We start from the raw sequence: 18,133 nt of genomic DNA on the forward strand, positions 1-18,133 counted from the left end.
ACAAAAATGAAACCTAAAGGAAAATCACTGTAAATAACCAGCCTCCAAGAGCCCAAAAAACACAGGTTTCTGAAGGAAGCAGAAGAGAGGATACTCACAGTTTCTCCAGAAGGAAGATGTATAGTCTGTGGTGCCTGCTTGTTCAAAAATTTGTTTAACAAGCGAATGTTGGCAAAGGTTCCCCGTGCCATGATGGCATCATTCCCTCGGCGGGAGCCATAGGAATTAAAGTCTCGAGGAGTTAGGCTAATAATGCAAGCAGAATAGGAGCTAGTTTAGTGAAGTTAGCCAAGATTAAACTTGGCTTACACCAGAAAAGAAAAACACCATAAACCTGCCATTTCTCTAAGTCTACTAAGGTGTTCTCCAAGGCAGAAGAGCTGTTGTTATAGCTTCAACTAGGGGCAGAGTGACAAGTCAGGTGGAGAAGGGCAGGAATCAATATTCACCTTGGGTCAACTCGGTACATTTTATATTTGGATAGAAAAATCAGGAGGAATTCTAAAAAGAGTATTTATTACTCAGTTGGGTAGCTTATAAAGTTTCACATAACATAAAACAGCTAACTTAAAATTAAGAAAATAGAAATAAGAGAATAATCAGTGTAGATCAGTCTGATGGAGTCAAAGATGGGAGACAACAAAATACATTCCATAAACCAACCAGAAGTAAATTCAAATGCATACTCACGTTATGAGGAACTCAATGCAAAAAGAAGCCACACATTGGCAACATAATTTACAACTTTCATAATATAAAAAATCAAAGCAGTGCCAAAGAGGCAGAACATCTATTTCTGGTCCCAGAACCAGAGAAATATCCTATTTGTGGGAACCAACAAAAAAAAACTGTGTTGTCAAGAACATTATCTTACAATTAATATAGTGAACAGTTCACCAGCTTGTTCTTTAAAATACAAGGGGGTGGCTGGGCATGGTGAAGCAAACCTGTAATCCCAGTGGTTCTGGAGACTGAGGCAAGAGGGTCACAAGTTCAAAGCCAGCCTTAGCAATGTAGCAAGGCCCTAAAAAATGTAGCAAGACCTTGTCTCAAAGTAAAAAATGAGAAGGGCTAAGGATGTGGCTCGGTGGTTAAGTGTCCCTGGGTTCAATCCCCAGTACCAAAACAAAACACAAAAACAAAAACAAAAAACACCAACCAAGGGATGGGTGTGAGTATTAACTTGATTTATGGTTACAGATTCATTTTATGACTGGGTGTCAAGAGCAGGCAAACATGCCTATGAATCCCTGAAATCCTATTCAAAATGCTTGCTTCCTTTCAGCTCACCAAGGATTCCTTATGTCAAACGAGGTCAAGAATCACCACTAGAGAAAAAGTGAGTGGATTCTATTACTCAAATTTGCTCTGGGCCCCATCCCTGAAAGAGTTGATTCTGGAGGAAGGGACAAGAACCAGTAATTCTTATTTCCCCTTATAACTCTCATAGTCAGATTTGGGAACCACTGACTTCAGTTAATATCAGTATATTAGATAATAGGCAATACTGATATACTCCCTGTGAATATCAGTATATGTCTAAAGAACTGATGAATGGATGAATGAACTGCAAATTCCTGAAGCAGTTCTGTGTTTACAAAGAACCACTGCTATAAAGACATGGCAAAGGCATTTTGGGTTATATCACTGTGGGCCTGAAGCATAAGCTACATCCACCACTAGATAACAGATGAGCCTAACTTACACACTTGCTCAAAAAGAAGACTGTTTTCCCCTCCCATTGCTGGGATTCCTGTGCTATGAACAAACAGAAAAAGTGACTGATTTTTGAATTCCAGAGTTCAGTGAAAAACCAGACTCTGGTTCCACAGAGACCATGTAACGAGAAACACTGGCCCTCTTCATTTCATTTATTCTACTTTGGCCTTTAGTCTTTTCCACCTCACTCATACTTACCCTCTATTAGTTAAGTAACGAGCAGCAGGGCTATTTCTTGCAATATTTCCAGCTGGAGAGATGTGGTCAGTTGTTATCGAATCTCCCAAATTTAATAGAACGTAGGCATCCACTATAGATTTCGGGGGCTGAAGATCCAAAGTCTAGTAAAGAATAGAACAAGTCTGTATTTACCCAGGTTTTCTCAAAAAGTCACTAGGTGAGACTCAATAGTAGGAGTCCATGAAACTGGACCAGATGACACTGCTATATAAATGGATAGAATAGCTTAGTTTTCTGGGTTTAAGCAAGGGTGCTTAGAAAAAGTAATGTGAACTTACTAAAAACATTCATATCTCAACCTCAAGAGAAGGCCAAGTATTGGCATGTCTGGCCAAAAGAGACATGAATGCAGCTGCAAATGACATTCATTCTTCTCCATAGAACTCAATTACCAAGGATAACTAGAATCCCGATTTCTCCCTTCCCCTTCCACAGTGACCATCGAGGAGCGGGGTGGGGTGGGGGTAAGATTTTAAACGTGGTAGGTCCTGGGGATGTTCTTTCGAAACAGTCCCTCAGACTTTGCAGGCCCTTATCCTAGTGGCAGCTATCATCATGATGCCTCTGCAGAGCCACACAGAGAAACTATCACTACAGCTAAGTAGCTGACTCCTAAAACATTCCCCAGCTTTATCTGCTTGAATATACAAAGGTGTTTTTTTTTTCTTTTTTTGGTGCCAAGGATTGAACCCAGGGGCACTCAACAACTGAGCCATATTCCTGGCCCTTTTCATTTTTTATTTTGAGGCAGGGTCTTACTAAATTGCTTAAGGCTTTGTTAATTGCTGAGGCTTTGAACTTACAATCCTCCTGTCTCAGCCTCCCAAGCCACTTGGATTACAGGCATGTGCCACTGTGTACAGCATGAATGTACAAAGGTTTTAATGAAATGGATAGTCAAAGCAAAGGTATGGAATAATAAAGTGGATTTTATAAGGATTTTATAAGGATAATAAAGTAGATTTTATAAGGATAGAAACTTCTTAAAGAACTTGTTTTGTTAAAAAATAAAAAGTCATACCAGATTTTCAAAGAATGGTGGTGATTTAATATATGTAGATTTGGGATTCCAGAAGTACAGCTTATCTGATGGAGCTCCTAAAGCATTCCAGCTTTCATTCACAGTCTTTAAAAAAAAAAAAATCTAATCATAATCTATTCCAGGGAAATTTTAAATATGCAAACACAAAACATTCAAGCTAAGAGGTTCAATAGCAACCAATTTTATTCTAAATAGTCACATGCAAGAGTTCCTTTATACTAAGACAATGTCACGCTAACTTAAAAATAAATAAGCTCTGATATAAGAGGGCTATAAAATGGCAAGAATGGTCCTATCCCAGGATTTATACCCTTAGGTAACCCCGCTCCTGTCCAGCATTGGCTGATCCTATGACTTATTTCCAAGATTAGGTTATAAAGACACTTTGCCTTCTGCTTCTCTTATTTACTGGCTCTGATGGAAGCCAGCTCCCATATTGTGAACTGTGAAGAGACACATGCAAAAGATGCTTTAGGAGGTCCCTAGATGACAGCCAGTGGAGAATTGAGGATCTTAGTCTCATATTACATGAGTGAGCCTAAGTGGATACTCCTCCAGAGACCACAGCCCCAATGATATTTTGCTTCGAGTCCTGAAAGTACTGGCACCCAGTGAGGCTGCATCTGTATTCCTAACTCAGAGGAACAGAGGTAATAAATATTTTTTTGTTTTGATTTTCTCAGTTTTGGGGTAATTTGTTATATAGCAATAGATAATGAATACATATAATTAAAGATAATATTTAAAATAACAATCCAGATTGTACCAAAGGGGAAACTACTCTGGATATTTTTAGGAAGTAGACTGCCAGGTCATATGGATAGCAAATAACCGTTGCAATGTTTTAAAAATGAACTGAATTCTCTTCACAGATCCATTAACTTGGCCTTTGGAGAAATGCGTTTAACCAGATGGCTGCCAAGCCTCCTAAAATCCAGTGAGCAGCTTGTGGAAGGGTACGGGATGCCTCAATACAACTGACCATTTCACTCTGTCCCCAGACAGTCCTGCTCTCATTTCAAACCAGTCAGAAGTTTTGGGCAGCTTAACACAAAAAGCAACAAAAGGAACAACATCCAATGATAACAGGGTTTTTGAGCCTTCACAAGCCTCCAAGGAAAGGAATAACAACCAAGAATCTCCAAAAATGATTCAGATTTATAAAATGCACTTTACTTTTCTTATTTCAGCAGTTTGTGGCTAATTCCTACTGAGGTTTTCTCTCTTTTTTTAAACACCCAAATAATGCATTAAGAGGTACATTCAACCCACTGATTCCACCTCAGTGACACAACACAGTGACCATCAGGGTCCTCACCACAGATGACACACCTCCCAGGGTGTCTGAGAAAAGGGTGGTGCTGAACCTGAGGCCTTTCTTCTTGAGGCTCTCACACACTTGTCCATATCTGAGAACAACTGGGGAGTGTGAGATTCATAGAAACATGAAATCATGGGAGAAAACTGCCTGAGAATCACCTCCTTAGTTATCTGAAGAAATAAGGGTTAATTTCAATACATACTCCCATTAACTTCAAGGTCTGAAGTTAATGGGAGTATGTTAGAGGAGAGGCTTTCTCATATATCATTGGGGGGCTGCAAAGGGCCTCACCTCTATTTTCTGATAGACCTCCTTAAACATCCCAGGGATGACATACTGTCGCTCCACCGCCTGGATCTCATCTCGAGTGGGCCAGATATCTTTCAGAAATACTCGTTGTCCCTTTGCATTTGTCCCTGAGGAAAATATGTTTACCAATGAGAAAAGCCTCCTCTAATATCCTCTTTGCATTGTTAATACAGTCAGATCTCTTTTCTCTCAATGGTTATGTTTGTTCTGAAAAGTATGTGTGAAGAGTCAATCAGTGAACCATTGCTCCTAGGAGAGATACAGGTTAAGGCCCTAGGTGCTTCTGACTACACTTTCATCTATACATAAACTTGTTTTAGGTGTCCTCCTGTTTAAAGATATCTTATTTACTATACAGTTGGGCCTCTGTATCTGTGGGTTCTGCATCTGCTGAACCAACAATGGATTGAAAATGCTCAGGAAAAAAATTTCATCATATTGTACATGTATAGATATTTTTATCATTATTCTCTAAACAGTACAATAGTTATAAATCTATTTTATATAGCATTAACATTGCATTAGGCATAATAAGCAATCTAGATATGATTTGTGTAGGTTATATGCAAATACTACATCCATTCATATGAGGTACTTGAGTGCCTCCTGATTTTGGTATCCCCTGGGGTCTTGAAACCAATGCTCATGGATACTTAGTGGTGGGTATATATGTAGCCTTGGACTTATAATTGAAAAGCACTGTAACTCATGCCTCAATAAAGCCTACCTCAACATAAAGTATACCACCATGGTCTTCTTGTGCTCAAAATATCACAGTACTTCACACTATGCTCTAGGACCAATTTAAAGTGGAACCACCACAAAAAAGCATAAAAATGAGGAAAAAATGGCTCTAAGTAGACTGTGAAAAGTATACTTGTTCAGAGTGTGGGAGCTGATACAAGAAGATAGAGTGCAGCCTTCATGGACTTTAGCATGGAAGATGTGTTGAGTGACTTGAGAAGTTTTCACTCCTGTGCATCTATGTGAGTGGCATTAAAACATCAGAAGTACTGACTGAAGGTTAAAATACATTTTAGTGGGTAGGCAAAATTGCAAATATGGAATCCACAAACAATGAGGATCAACTGTACTTCTGAAGTTATGATTTCCTAAAAGTAAATCTAAGGGACAATGTTTGTGTATCATCTAAACTTCTTGGAATGGACTGAGAGGGTACAGCAAGCGAGAGGCCCACAGGAAAGGAGTCAAAGCATCAGTTCCAAATTTTGAGAAGTTGAAATATCTTAACACGTTTAACAAAGAACATGTTAAAACAATGCCTATCATTAGAATAAAGCAAGAGTGAGAAAGGGAGGAACTGTAGAAGCCAGGAAAGCAAATCTCTACTACTTTTGGCATTTATTTCCCTTTGCCACTCTTGCCCACATTCATGTTTAGTTCAGTATGTGTCTTCCCTGTGTATGGAGAATGTTGAAAATATTCTCCTCTTTGTCTTATCTCTAAAGGTTCTGTGCTTCATTTTTAATCAAGAAAAGTAGCAATTTTCTTCCAATACTGTTTTTTAATTCACTGGAAAAAAAATTATAGACACACAAACAAAATCTTACCCAGTGGTTCTTTCTCAAAGTCAATCCTGATGGTCCCAGCGATTGCGTATGCTATTACTAAGGGAGGAGACGCTAAATAGTTGGCCCGGGTGTTAGGGTGGACTCGACCCTCAAAGTTCCTGTTCCCAGATAGTACTCCAACAGCTACTAGGTCTCCCTGTATAAGGACAAGATGGAAAAAAATCAAGTCATAAAGAGGAAGAGACTGCCTAGACTTCTTATCATAGATCACTCACAACAGTTCACATAATGAACTGAAGGGTGTGGCCCTTTCATTTTCACCTGGTACTCTCGGGCTACAGAGAGAAGGGTCTTTGGGAGCAGAGTTGTGCTCAATGATCTCTTCTCATGAGAAAACTCCAAGCAGGTCAAAGCACAATCTCCCAGATACTGCTGCCTGAGATGAAGAACAGGTGGGGAACATAAGCTGATAGCTAAAGGGAGCTATGGTGACCTATGTAAACTCAACAGTACTGGGGACAAAAGCCAATGCAATTTAGATTATTTAGGTGGAGACCAGTTTGACTTGGAACCAATTTTCAACAAAATTGTAGCCAGAACTAGCATGTACTGAGCACTTACTTAAGTGCCAGGCACTGGGCTAAATGTTTTATGTTGACTGTCATTTTAATTCTCACAACTCTATAAAATAGAAACTATCATCATCTCTAATTTACAGTTGTGGAAACGGAGGAACAAACAGGTTAACTAACTTAACCAGGGTAACAGAGCCAGATATTTTAAAGACCATATTCTTAACCACATCCCCTGTTTTTACAGTGTATCTTGAAATTACCAGCATTTTTGTCATATGGGGAAAAAAAATAAAGCTCTGAATAACCTACAGGTTCCTCTGTAATTACCTGAGTGATGGCTTCTACCACAGGTTCAGGTAAGGGTCCACTGTTGCCAATGCAGGTCATACAGCCATAGCCCACCACATCAAACCTATGAGTCAAAGGGAAGCACAAGAAAAACAATAACTTTCCCTGAACCCTTTGCAGGCAGTACTTCTGGGAGACCATGGATCACAAAGGAATAGGAGCGCCTTAGGTTAAGTTCAGGACAGTGTTGTTTTCTAAAGCTTTCCTTCTAACTTATAACAAGGAGATAAATGATTCACCATTTTAAAAAATTCAAATCAGATATGGTATTTAATATTTCCATTTACTACTGCTATTGTATAATCTCAAGGATTTTTTAATTTTATGAAGTGTACAGAAAAAAATGTCATCTAAACCAGGAATAATATGGACACTGGAGAAACTATATTTGGCAACTGATTTGTCTCAAGAAATTACAATGTTTTTAGCCATAGTAAATACTTATTTTCATGCCCAAAGGCATACTCTCAGTTGCAGAGCCTCTGCTAGCCCATGGCATACCTCAATACAAGTAAGAAAAAGATGCACCCTTCCTCCAGGAGGATGCAGCCCCACATTAGGTGGTCTCAGTTTCAGCCCCTGCTTTGTCTTTAGGATCATCCTTGTATGATGAACAACCAGCACAGGTGGGCCATATTCAGTTGAAATGTCTGGGTTTAAATCTACCTACCAACTGATAAAAGACTATACTGTTGAACAGCATCAGATAAGCTCATAGCTATCACATGGTGACACAGCAAAATATATGAGGAAAAGCTACAACAAAAGCAACGGTGTAAAACAAAATACTCCCTCACCCAAGCTGAGACAGGTAAGGCATGACTCCACTTTCTCGCAGATAGTAAGTGACCACTCCACTGCCAGGAGACAAGCTGGTTTTGATGTATGGCTTCACATTCAGGCCAGCATCCACAGCCTTCTTTGCTAATAATCCTATACAATGTAAGCACAAACAGGGTGTGGTGACTACCTGCCCAAGTTATGGGCACTTCAGGAAAGAGCCTGAATTTTCAGTCATATTCCCTGCCACTGTCAAGGCTTCCTTGGTGCTGGCATTCTGTGCCATTTCTGCTGACTATCAGAAATCAAAGTTCACTGGCTCAAAGTTGTTTACACATTTGTAATAAAGTCAATACTAGTCACGAAAATAAAGAAAGAGACGTGTTTACTTTTCTCTTTTAAAGAATAAATGCAAAACTTAAAAATATGTTACAAAGTGAGTTTTTAATTTTTGGAGGAAGTGCAGTTTTTTAAATTGAGTTTGATCTGTGTGAAAATTATAATTGGAAGGCCTCTTTCTATGAATTGTATACTGGTTGGTGATAAATATAGTGAGTCTAGAAGTAAAAATTTAGACTACAGATATTTCTCAAGAGCTCCTGGGCCTTTGGACTTTGAGCAAATACAGGAACTGTTACTGGAACACTGGGTGCTCTCACTTAGTTAAGTATCACAAAAGTAGAAAAGAAGCGAGGAATGGGGGTGAAGGTGTAAAGGGACAAAGAGCTACAGATAAGTTGGTGATGTGTCTTAAGAAAAACTGGTTTGTTCCAGACAAGGAAAGCTTAAACCCAAAAGATGAACTCTCTGACAAAGGTTTTCCTTATACCCATAAACAAACTACATTGACATTGGTCTGTGGACACAAAGGAAATTCGTGGGGATGATTAAACATTTGGAAACTAAAGAGATATTATATTAGTGAAACACTGCATGTAAACATTAACTATTTAACCAGAACTGTGTAACATGACAGGTGCACTGAGTTTTATCAACCAGTGCCTTGTGCCCTAGTTCCGATGCACTTGCCAATGCACCTAAACAATACTAAATTTCACTGGTCAGGAGTTTTACAGAGGACAAAGTCTGTGACAAGACAATAGGTTTTTTTTTTTTTTTTTTTTGTCTTCTAAAGTCTGAAAAGATTCTAGCTTCGAAAAAATTCAGATTCCTTTGGTTTCCTCTACTTATTTTCTCTAAAGAGAGAGACTATTATGTATCTTTGTTAAATACTTTGCTTTGGATGCTATTGTTGTATAGATATTTCTGGGCCAACAAATATCTTTATCTACAAAGACAAAGTTCAAGGAACTATGTGTGCAACTGTTATGACCCTGGGTCATATCTTGGGAGATTTCCGCAAGCATGTCCACATGGTAGTGGGGATGGACTCTAATGCACTTACCTGCTCCTAACATCACAGATGGATTACTGGTATTTGTGCAGCTAGTAATGGCAGCAATTACCACAGAACCATGAGCAAGGGTGAATTCACTATTATTGTAGATAAATGTCTTCTGGTCATTGTGATGGTCTGCAGCAACTTGGAATCCTTTAAATCCTTGCTATAGAAAGAAAAAAACACAATTTAGGAAGAAAAAAATGTAAGAGATATGGTTTTTAATATAGGAGGAAAATATATATATTGTCAAAAAGTTTTCACTTTGGAAGAAGGAATTGGTAACCACAATTTTTTTTTTTTTGGCAATTTAAAATTTTTATTCACACTCTGTATATATTTATTTATTTATTATTTTTTTTAATTTTTTTTTTTAATTTTTTATTGTGGGTTGTTCAAAACATTACAAATTTGGTAACCACAATTTTAAAGGCCAGTTATTAACAGCAAAAAATCTCTGCCAGTAATCTATGAAATACCACATAAAGTTTCTCTACATTCTTTTAAAATATTTACAAAAGGCAGCCATAATTCCTGAATCTTACTCTGCATTGAAATCAATAATGATTATTCTCTTCTCTCTTAAAAAATGAGAATGCTAGACAGGTGCAGTGGGGCCCACCTGCAATCTCAACAACTTGAGAGGCTGAGGCAGGAGGATCACAAGTTTGAGGCCAGTCTGAGCAATTTGGAAAGACCCCCTGTCAAATGAAACAATAAAAAGGGCTGGGGAGGTAGCTCAGTGGTAGAGAACCCCTGGGTTCAATACCCATACTGCAGATAGATAGATAGATAGATAAAATTACAAGTTTAGTTCAAAGTTGATCTACATAGAACTCCAAGACATTACTGTATAGTTTAATGGACATGGACTGACTAAAGCTACTAATTCGAACCTTAAGGAAATTTAGAGAAAGTTGTCATTTTGACCAGGTTCAATTCACTATGATCAATAATAGATAAAACAACTGAAAATCTTATATAAAGCTAATGTCCCATGGATAAAAATCTATCACACATCTTATTCATTTGGAAGTGTTCATTGAAAATCCATGTCCAAGATGTTGCTGGTATTCTGTGGGATACCAAAACAACTGGCAGTCTGGTAAGGGAAATCACACATGCAAACAAAACACCAACAGTGTGAGTTGAAGAATATGGAGTCTCATCAAAAGAATTCAGACCAACCCAGCCATGAGATGCTGAGGCCACACTGTAGAGAAGCTGGTACCTGAACCAAGCCTTATGAAGCTGACAAAATAGGATGTGATGAAATGAAGACAGGTAGGCAGGGAGTGGCATGAACAAAAGTAGATAGTCCTAAAGCATGGCTGAGTAGTGAAGAATGTGGTGAATCCAGTAAAGAATAAATATACTTAAAAATGAGAGTCGTGCTGTGTTTACAAATAGGCACATGCTCTTTGGAAGCTGTGTGGCCCACAGCTAATGGGGGACTCATTAAGGATTTTAGGATACAGAAGAAACATCCTCAGCACTGGGCTGAAGGAGATTCATTATCCAGTGGAGTGAAAGCCAGGGCACAAGGCAGAATTGGGAGGCCCCTACCTTTGCTCCAAGGCAGGTCTCAAAGTCATTTTTCATGTCAGACACAGCGACTTTGTCCTGAGGCCTCTTGGGTCCACTACAGCAAGGTACAACTGTTTTCAAATCTAATTCCACAACCTGTTCATCCAAGCAAAAAGGAATTATAGAATTCACACTATACCCACAGAAAAGAAACATAGCCATGACAGAAAATTTAAAATCTTACAACAATAAAAATAAGCAAATAAAGAAGCAAATCTGCCACATTCCAAATAAAGGAAAGAGGAAACATGTTTGGTGGAAGGTGCTCTCATACCTGGGTGAAGTCTGGGTCTTGAGAGCAGTCACTAAAATCTCGAAACATTCCTACAGCCTGAAGATACTTTTTAATGTGCTTGACTTTGTTTTCATCCCGACCTAAATGGCATCAGGAGTACCAAGAAACATGTTAATAATAATATTCCCAGAAGCAGTCACATAATTAAATGTTTTATGTACTCATACCTTTATTATCTTTCAGCTTCCAGGCTTTAGACTGTGACCCTCTGGCTGATGCTGCGTTTTATTAGGGACTATTAACTGTTCCCATTCCTACCAAAGTGACTATTTTCTGGAAAGGTATTGGTTCTACCCATAGATACTCCTCCTCTTTTTGGCCCTTAATTAAGAGAATTGTAAGTCTGAGCTAATGGTCAAAGTGCATATATATATATATATATATATATATATATATTTATTTATTTTCAATTGGCCAAGAAGACTCTTGGCACACTATATTACTCTTGTTAAAATCATTATCCAACCCATCCCAACACCAAGCCTCCTGATATTCAGCACTTTCTGTGTGCTTGACACTGTGTGTTAAATGGGATAACTACATTATTCCATACTCTAATCCTTTATCCTGACCTTATGAGACAAATACTTTTATTTAAAGATGAAGAAACAGTAGCTCAAGATTAGGTAACCATCCTGTAGAACACAGCCAATAAATGGCAGAACCAGAATTTGAATCTGAGTTTGCTTTCAAAGTCCAAAGTCTTAACTTACAGTGCTGTCATCAGGAATACAACCCTGAACCTTCTGCTCTTTTCAAGATCCTGGTATAGGAGATAATATACTCATGAAGTATGCCCAATAGACACACTATTGACCCATCTCTCTGATAGTTAAATGAGACTGAAATTCTGACCCATAGATCAGAATTTGTCTGTTTGTATTAACTGAATTGTAAAGATCATCAGCTTTCAGCACAGACCTCATAAAAGATGGCTATATGAGCTTTATTAACAATTTATCATGGCCTGTGGCAAACCCACTGTTCATTACACCCCATGCCATCTTCTTCATGAACATGAACAAGAGAGATTTCTCTTAGCGTTTATAAAGAGAAAGGATCTCATTCTTTTGAAGAAGTATGCTTACTTCAATTTAACAGTATACAAATTTGGCACTGGGTCACCACCAGTACTGCAGAAATGAGCCCAACCTCTGAATAGATTCTGCAGCTCTTCTCCCTTTCCCAGTCATTGTCCCTCTCCTTTTCTTTTTTCAGGTTAATGCTCTCTATTATTTATTCTGTTCCTTTATTACTATCTTTTTCACTTCAAATCCTTTGAAGGCAACAAAGGACTTGTGGGAACGTATTAATTCCAATTCAGTTATATTTGATAAAACACTTTTAAAAAAATATATGTTATTCATCATAATTTTTACTGCTTCCAGAAGAATTTCCTCATAGGGAGAAGACTTGGATTTATTAGGATTCTCACAAATCCCTTCCCATGGCTTGCCCCCTCCCTTCACTCAGACATCTGTCCAATTTAAAGTTCCATCAGCCCCTTGCTGACTTTTCTATAGAAAAAGTACTCTTAAACACTCTGACCACTTCCTGGCTTTCTTCTTCATTGTCACACTTTTGTGTCTGTTCACTGGTATTCCGTCTTCCTCCCTCATAGGAACATAAGCTGTATGAGGGCAGGGACTTTATTTATCTTGTCTACTGCTTCCTGTCTGGGATCTAGGCTTGATACTGACTGTAGAAAATGAGTAACAGAATGAACATTGAACATTTTTTTTTTTGTACTGAAGATTGAATTCAGGGGTTCTTTACCCCTGAGCTACATCCCCAGCCATGTTTTGAATTTTTAAATTTTGAGACAGGGTCTGGCTAAGTTGCTTAGGGCCTTGCTAAATTGCTGAGGCTTGACTGAACTTGTGATCTTCTATTTCAGTGTCCCAAGCCTCTGGGATTACAGGTGTAAGCCATTGTGCCTGCTGAGAATTTATTTTTAAAAAGGATTTCTCAAAGAAAAAGTCAAATGTCTAAGCAAATTTATACCAAGTTAAAGATCCATTGATATAAAATACCTTCTTATGAAGTCTCTCATTTCAGTTATTGGACAACATGAGATGGGCATTGCAGAGTGAGGGCCCTATTTGGAGCCAAACAGCTGCAGGCTAGGATTCCAACTGTTACTTATTAGCCTTAGGTAATAACATTTCTCTGATCATCAGTTTTCTCTCCTACTATTTAACTAACTAATCCATCTCCCCTGTGGACATGTGAAGAGGAAGACAGCAAATGCACGCCAAGTGCCTGGTCTACTACAGCTATAATACTAACCTAACTCATTCATGTCAGAAACTAGTTGCAGAAAACCCAGTACAAGTATCCAGGTTTCTGTAGCACCACAGCTCTTCCTATGGGCAGTACTACCTCTGACTTATACCTCCTTAAATCCCAACAACCCATCTTGACTTCACAGAGTAAAAAAAAGCCATGTAACTCTACGCTAAGAGCATTGTGAGGGACAGAGAAAGAAGGCAGGGCTCAGATTCTCAGTGTTCCATGAAACTTTAACAAGGAACTCTCTGCTTTCACAGTCCTTCACTTACCTGTCTGCACCAGGTACTTGATACTAATTTCATCAACTGGGAAAAAGGCAGCTGTTGCTCCATATTCTGGACACATGTTTGCAATTGTAGCTCGATCAGCAATGGACAATTGGGCTACTCCTGGCCCAAAGAACTCCACAAATTTGCCCACAACCCCAACCTGGCGGAGGTGCTAACCAGCAGAAACAACAGAAACATTTGAGACTTGACAGCCTAGATTTAAAATGAAGAACTGTCATCTTGTAATTCTTATAATTCTTTACATTCCCTTATTACTTGTAAACATAAGTAATAAATTAGCCCAACACATTTTAGATTATTTTAAAAAACAAAACTTAAATCGCAATGCCATCTGAATGCAACATGACATCCTGAACTGGATGCTAGAATAGCAAACGGACAATAGTGAAAAACCTGGAGAAGTCTGTGGCTAAAAGTGCCATACCAATGTTAACTTCTTGGCTTTGAAAAATATATCATGGCTATGTAAACTGTTAAAAATAGGAGAAGCTGGGATAAAGGTAACAGGGACTCTCTATATTATTTTTTCCTGTAAATCTAAGATTATATCAAAATAGTTAGGGCCAAAATTACAATAACATTTAGGAACTTTTTTTCAAAATGAGAAGCACTCTTTGGATCACTAGAAGTGCCAAGTGTTAAAAAATTGAATTCTTCCAATCTAAATAAATCTAAATTGTTATGCAGTCATACTAGTTGAATAAGTAAATGACGTATTTTCAAAAGTGTAATGCATAAAATTCAAGCAACAAGTCAAATGTAACATCAATAACAAAAATATTTTCTAACCCCATCTTTCCACACAAGATATCAGCCTGCCAAGGCTCTGGGACTGCTGGCACTTTGCAAAAAGCCAGTTTCACAGAACACAGACAATTACACAAAAAAGCTCTTTTGATTATGTGGATTCTGAAAAATTGTGTGGGAAAGTTGTATATTAGTCCATGTTTGAAAAACAGTGTATAGATATTTGTGATAAGTGATAAGCTATGGTGTTCAAACAAACCCAATTCCAAATTCCACAAAATTAAATCAAAGAGAAACTTTTAAAATTTCTTTTTGGCCTTTTACAGTGTGGTGCCTATATAAAAGAAGCAAATCAGACACACCAGAAACAGATGGTTTCTTACAAAATTTTAAGAAAAAACACCCTAATATTTCCCAACCTGGAAAACCATCTCTTATAATGATGTAATTTATAATACAAATAAGTAAATTTAAAAACTCAAAACATCACAGGGAACTAATTTACTATTTACAAATAAAGAGAAACCATGTGGAAAAATGTAGCCAAAGTATTAAGATATGCATGGAAATGATTCTTACAACTACAGGATAGTGATTATTTCTAGGAATGGGAAGCAGGGTTTAGCCATAAACACTATATATTTACTTCTTTAAAAACAGTCATGATGCAAATATGGCAAAATATTATCATCTGTTAAATCTAAGAAGTGGGCATATAAATATCATTTTAATTGCTGCATATTTAAACTATGTCACAATTTTTTAAATTAAGAAAAGATCTGGGTAGCTAAAGAAGAGTAAAATGCACATAATCATCTAAACCACAAAATATTCCCATTATCTCATCTCCTTTTAAGACTATCAACGTATTGTTTTCTAGCATTTCCAGAGACCCCACTATCTATCTCTTCCCTGTTTGTCACAGAGTTACCTTGGTAATGGTGAGCACAATGTCAGTGGATGTTACCAGAGCTTGGGGCTTTCCCATCAACCTGTAGCCAATCACCTGGGGAAGCACCATGCTGATCGGTTGACCAAGCATGACAGCTTCTGCTTCGATACCACCCACACCTGCAATAAACAGGATGGCCAGAATAATGCTTCATTATTTCTCATTGTATCCCTCAGCTATCAATTCAATAAACACAATTATAATGTTTAACTGGTAGAGCTGTAGTTCTATAAGAAGCAGTTATTCTATTTTCCACTATACAATCTTTTACAAGTGTTTCTTAAAGTATATCCCTACCAGTAATTGTCATCAACATCCCCCAAAGCTACACCCAGTGGGGTGGGTAGGGTTTAGGAGTCTCTGTTTTTTTTGTGTGTGTGTGAGGGAGTTACTAAGAGATTGAACCCAGGGCTTCAATGCCAGGCAAGCCCTCTACCACTGAGCTACATCTCCAGCCCTTTTTCTATTTTTTATTTTGAGACAAGGTATTACTATGTTGTTCACGCTAGTCTCAAGCTTGGATCCTCATACTTCAGCCTCCCAAAGATGCTGTGATTACAAGTTTGTGTCACTGTGCCTGGCAGGAGTCTCCATTTTTTAAAAAAATAAGTTATACTCCATGTATGTATATTTTATTTCATTTATTTATTTTTATGTGGTGCTGAGGATCGAACCCAGTACCTCACATGTGCTAGATGAGCACTCTACCAATGAACCACAACCTCAGCCCCAGGAATCTCCATTTTTAACAAACATCTCAGTTGATTTTTATTTATTCAAAGTGTCCCTAACCTATTATTGCAGTTTATTTTTCCAAACAAAATCTGAGTTTCTATTAGATGCAAGGCACTTTCCTGGGCAGGGGAAATACAACAGTGAACAGACAAAAACAATTCTCCTATACATGTGATTATGCAAATACATGCTACTGAGATTTAATTGCAGTAAAGTGAATTAAGGTACATGCTCCAGAACAGCATATATGGAAAAGGAACGTGGAAGTACACTTACCCCAACCAAGAACACCCAAACCATCAATCATGGTAGTGTGTGAATCTGTGCCCACGAGGCTATCTGGGTAATAATATCCATCCTGATCAAACACCACTCTTGCCAAGTACTCCAGATTCACCTGGTGGATGATTCCTGAACCAGGGGGAATAATCCGCATGTTGCGAAAAGCCTGAGAACCCCACTGGGATTGAACAGAAAGAACATCATGAATACCAACATAATTCCACTCTGCCCAGTCTGAACACCTCTCTCATGTACCCCACAAACAGAAAAATAACAAAAATAACAAAACCAAACTCTGCCCATACCTTTAAAAATTCAAATCGTTCTTTATTTCTTTCAAATTCTAGGTCCTGATTCTTCTGTAAACTGTCAGCCCTGTGAGAAAGAAAAACTAAATGTATAAACTTCAATGCTTAATGTATTATGGATGAAATTTATTAGTGATGAATAAACAAAATAGCAATTTTATAATCAAACTGCATTGTTTTGAGTCATTTCACAACTCCAGTTTTAGCACAGAGACAGTGCTCATAATTTGATTATCACAAATTGAAGAAACACAGTAATCAAAGACCGAAATCAGACTTTATAAGTTAACATAATTAAACGATATTACATGTTTCAGGATCCAGATCAAGTGACACTCCTTTGGACAACAATGACTCCTCACTTTGATTTGCCCCTTCTCTCTGGTGACTACTATATTAAAGGTGTGTGTTCACTTATCCTCTTTCTTCTTAAACTAACCTGTTTTCTGAATAAATACAGTGCTCATAGTATGTCCATTAAGTTGATTTAATTTAAAAACCCCACAACCCCCACCCCCTAAACCCCAAGAAAGCACCTCCAACCATATTTCTACTAGTATAGGTGAGAAAATATGGTCCTGCCCCCGTGCCCATCTTTTCTCCTGTACTTTGTGCACTTCTGGATTCTTGTCACTTTTTCCTCTTCCCTGCAGCACCAGGAAGATATGAGAGCTTCTCATAGCATAAACAGGGCTGAAAGGGAAACATCTACCTGAGGAAATGTTGGGTGCATCTATCTGATAGATGCAACATATTCACAGGATGAGCAGAGGCCAGAAACACTTAACGCTGTTCTATGATATGGTATTTCCAGGTACTAAACCTCATGAAAACAAAACAACTATTATGCTAAAGTTGGCTCAATTAGCCTAATTCTAGTTACTAGAATAAATAGAGTTCAGTTTTTTTAAAAGCACTCAGAACTTTCCTAAATTAGCCCAATGTAGTAATCTTTTAATAAGGTCTCTGAATGTGAATGACCTCATAGACTAAAGGGAAAATTTCTTCTTAGTCATATAATTTGAATTCACATTTGGACATAGTTCATAGTTCCTGAGAATTACACTGAATGGTGCTTTAGCAGTTCCCAAGTAATATTTTATAGACAAGATAGTTTTCATACTCATAAAATCTGGTCAGAAATTGTGAAATTTTTGCTGGAATTTTTAAAAAGGGTATTTCCAAGGTAACTGTATAAAACAGTATAATAATGTGTTAGTTAGATCCTCAATTCCCAGATGATGTGAGGCCAAATAGTATTATTCAAACTAGACCAAAAATTATTTTCAGAAATATTTAACTAAAAAATGTTTCACCCTACCACCCCTTATCCAGTTTTTCTAGCTCGTTTCTGGAACAGAGATGAAAATAAGCTCAAAG

At 37.8% G+C, this 18,133-nt stretch overlaps 1 protein-coding gene and 1 long non-coding RNA gene across 2 annotated transcripts in view; one reads left to right on the top strand and one right to left on the bottom strand.

The window, feature by feature from the left end:
• The window catches only part of Aco1 (aconitase 1), a 50,462-nt gene that overhangs the window by 10,374 nt on the left and 21,955 nt on the right, over window positions 1-18,133 (bottom strand). The window contains exons 5-18 of the mRNA XM_015492468.2: window positions 16,751-16,820; window positions 16,440-16,623; window positions 15,408-15,547; window positions 13,709-13,880; window positions 11,127-11,227; window positions 10,832-10,948; window positions 9,272-9,431; window positions 7,884-8,019; window positions 7,066-7,150; window positions 6,203-6,359; window positions 4,614-4,738; window positions 2,981-3,085; window positions 1,918-2,060; window positions 99-246 (exon numbers count right to left, since the gene is read on the bottom strand). Coding sequence (XP_015347954.1) covers window positions 99-246; window positions 1,918-2,060; window positions 2,981-3,085; window positions 4,614-4,738; window positions 6,203-6,359; window positions 7,066-7,150; window positions 7,884-8,019; window positions 9,272-9,431; window positions 10,832-10,948; window positions 11,127-11,227; window positions 13,709-13,880; window positions 15,408-15,547; window positions 16,440-16,623; window positions 16,751-16,820 — 1,843 coding nt within the window. The remainder of the gene's footprint in view (window positions 1-98; window positions 247-1,917; window positions 2,061-2,980; window positions 3,086-4,613; window positions 4,739-6,202; window positions 6,360-7,065; window positions 7,151-7,883; window positions 8,020-9,271; window positions 9,432-10,831; window positions 10,949-11,126; window positions 11,228-13,708; window positions 13,881-15,407; window positions 15,548-16,439; window positions 16,624-16,750; window positions 16,821-18,133) is intronic.
• LOC125610710 lies at window positions 246-5,374 on the top strand. The gene is made up of 2 exons (XR_007340711.1): window positions 246-1,339; window positions 3,874-5,374. It is a non-coding gene; the product is annotated as an uncharacterized LOC125610710 (long non-coding RNA).

Source organism: Marmota marmota, unplaced genomic scaffold (genome assembly GCF_001458135.2).
Source record: "Marmota marmota marmota unplaced genomic scaffold, marMar, whole genome shotgun sequence".
Classification (NCBI taxonomy): domain Eukaryota; kingdom Metazoa; phylum Chordata; class Mammalia; order Rodentia; family Sciuridae; genus Marmota; species Marmota marmota.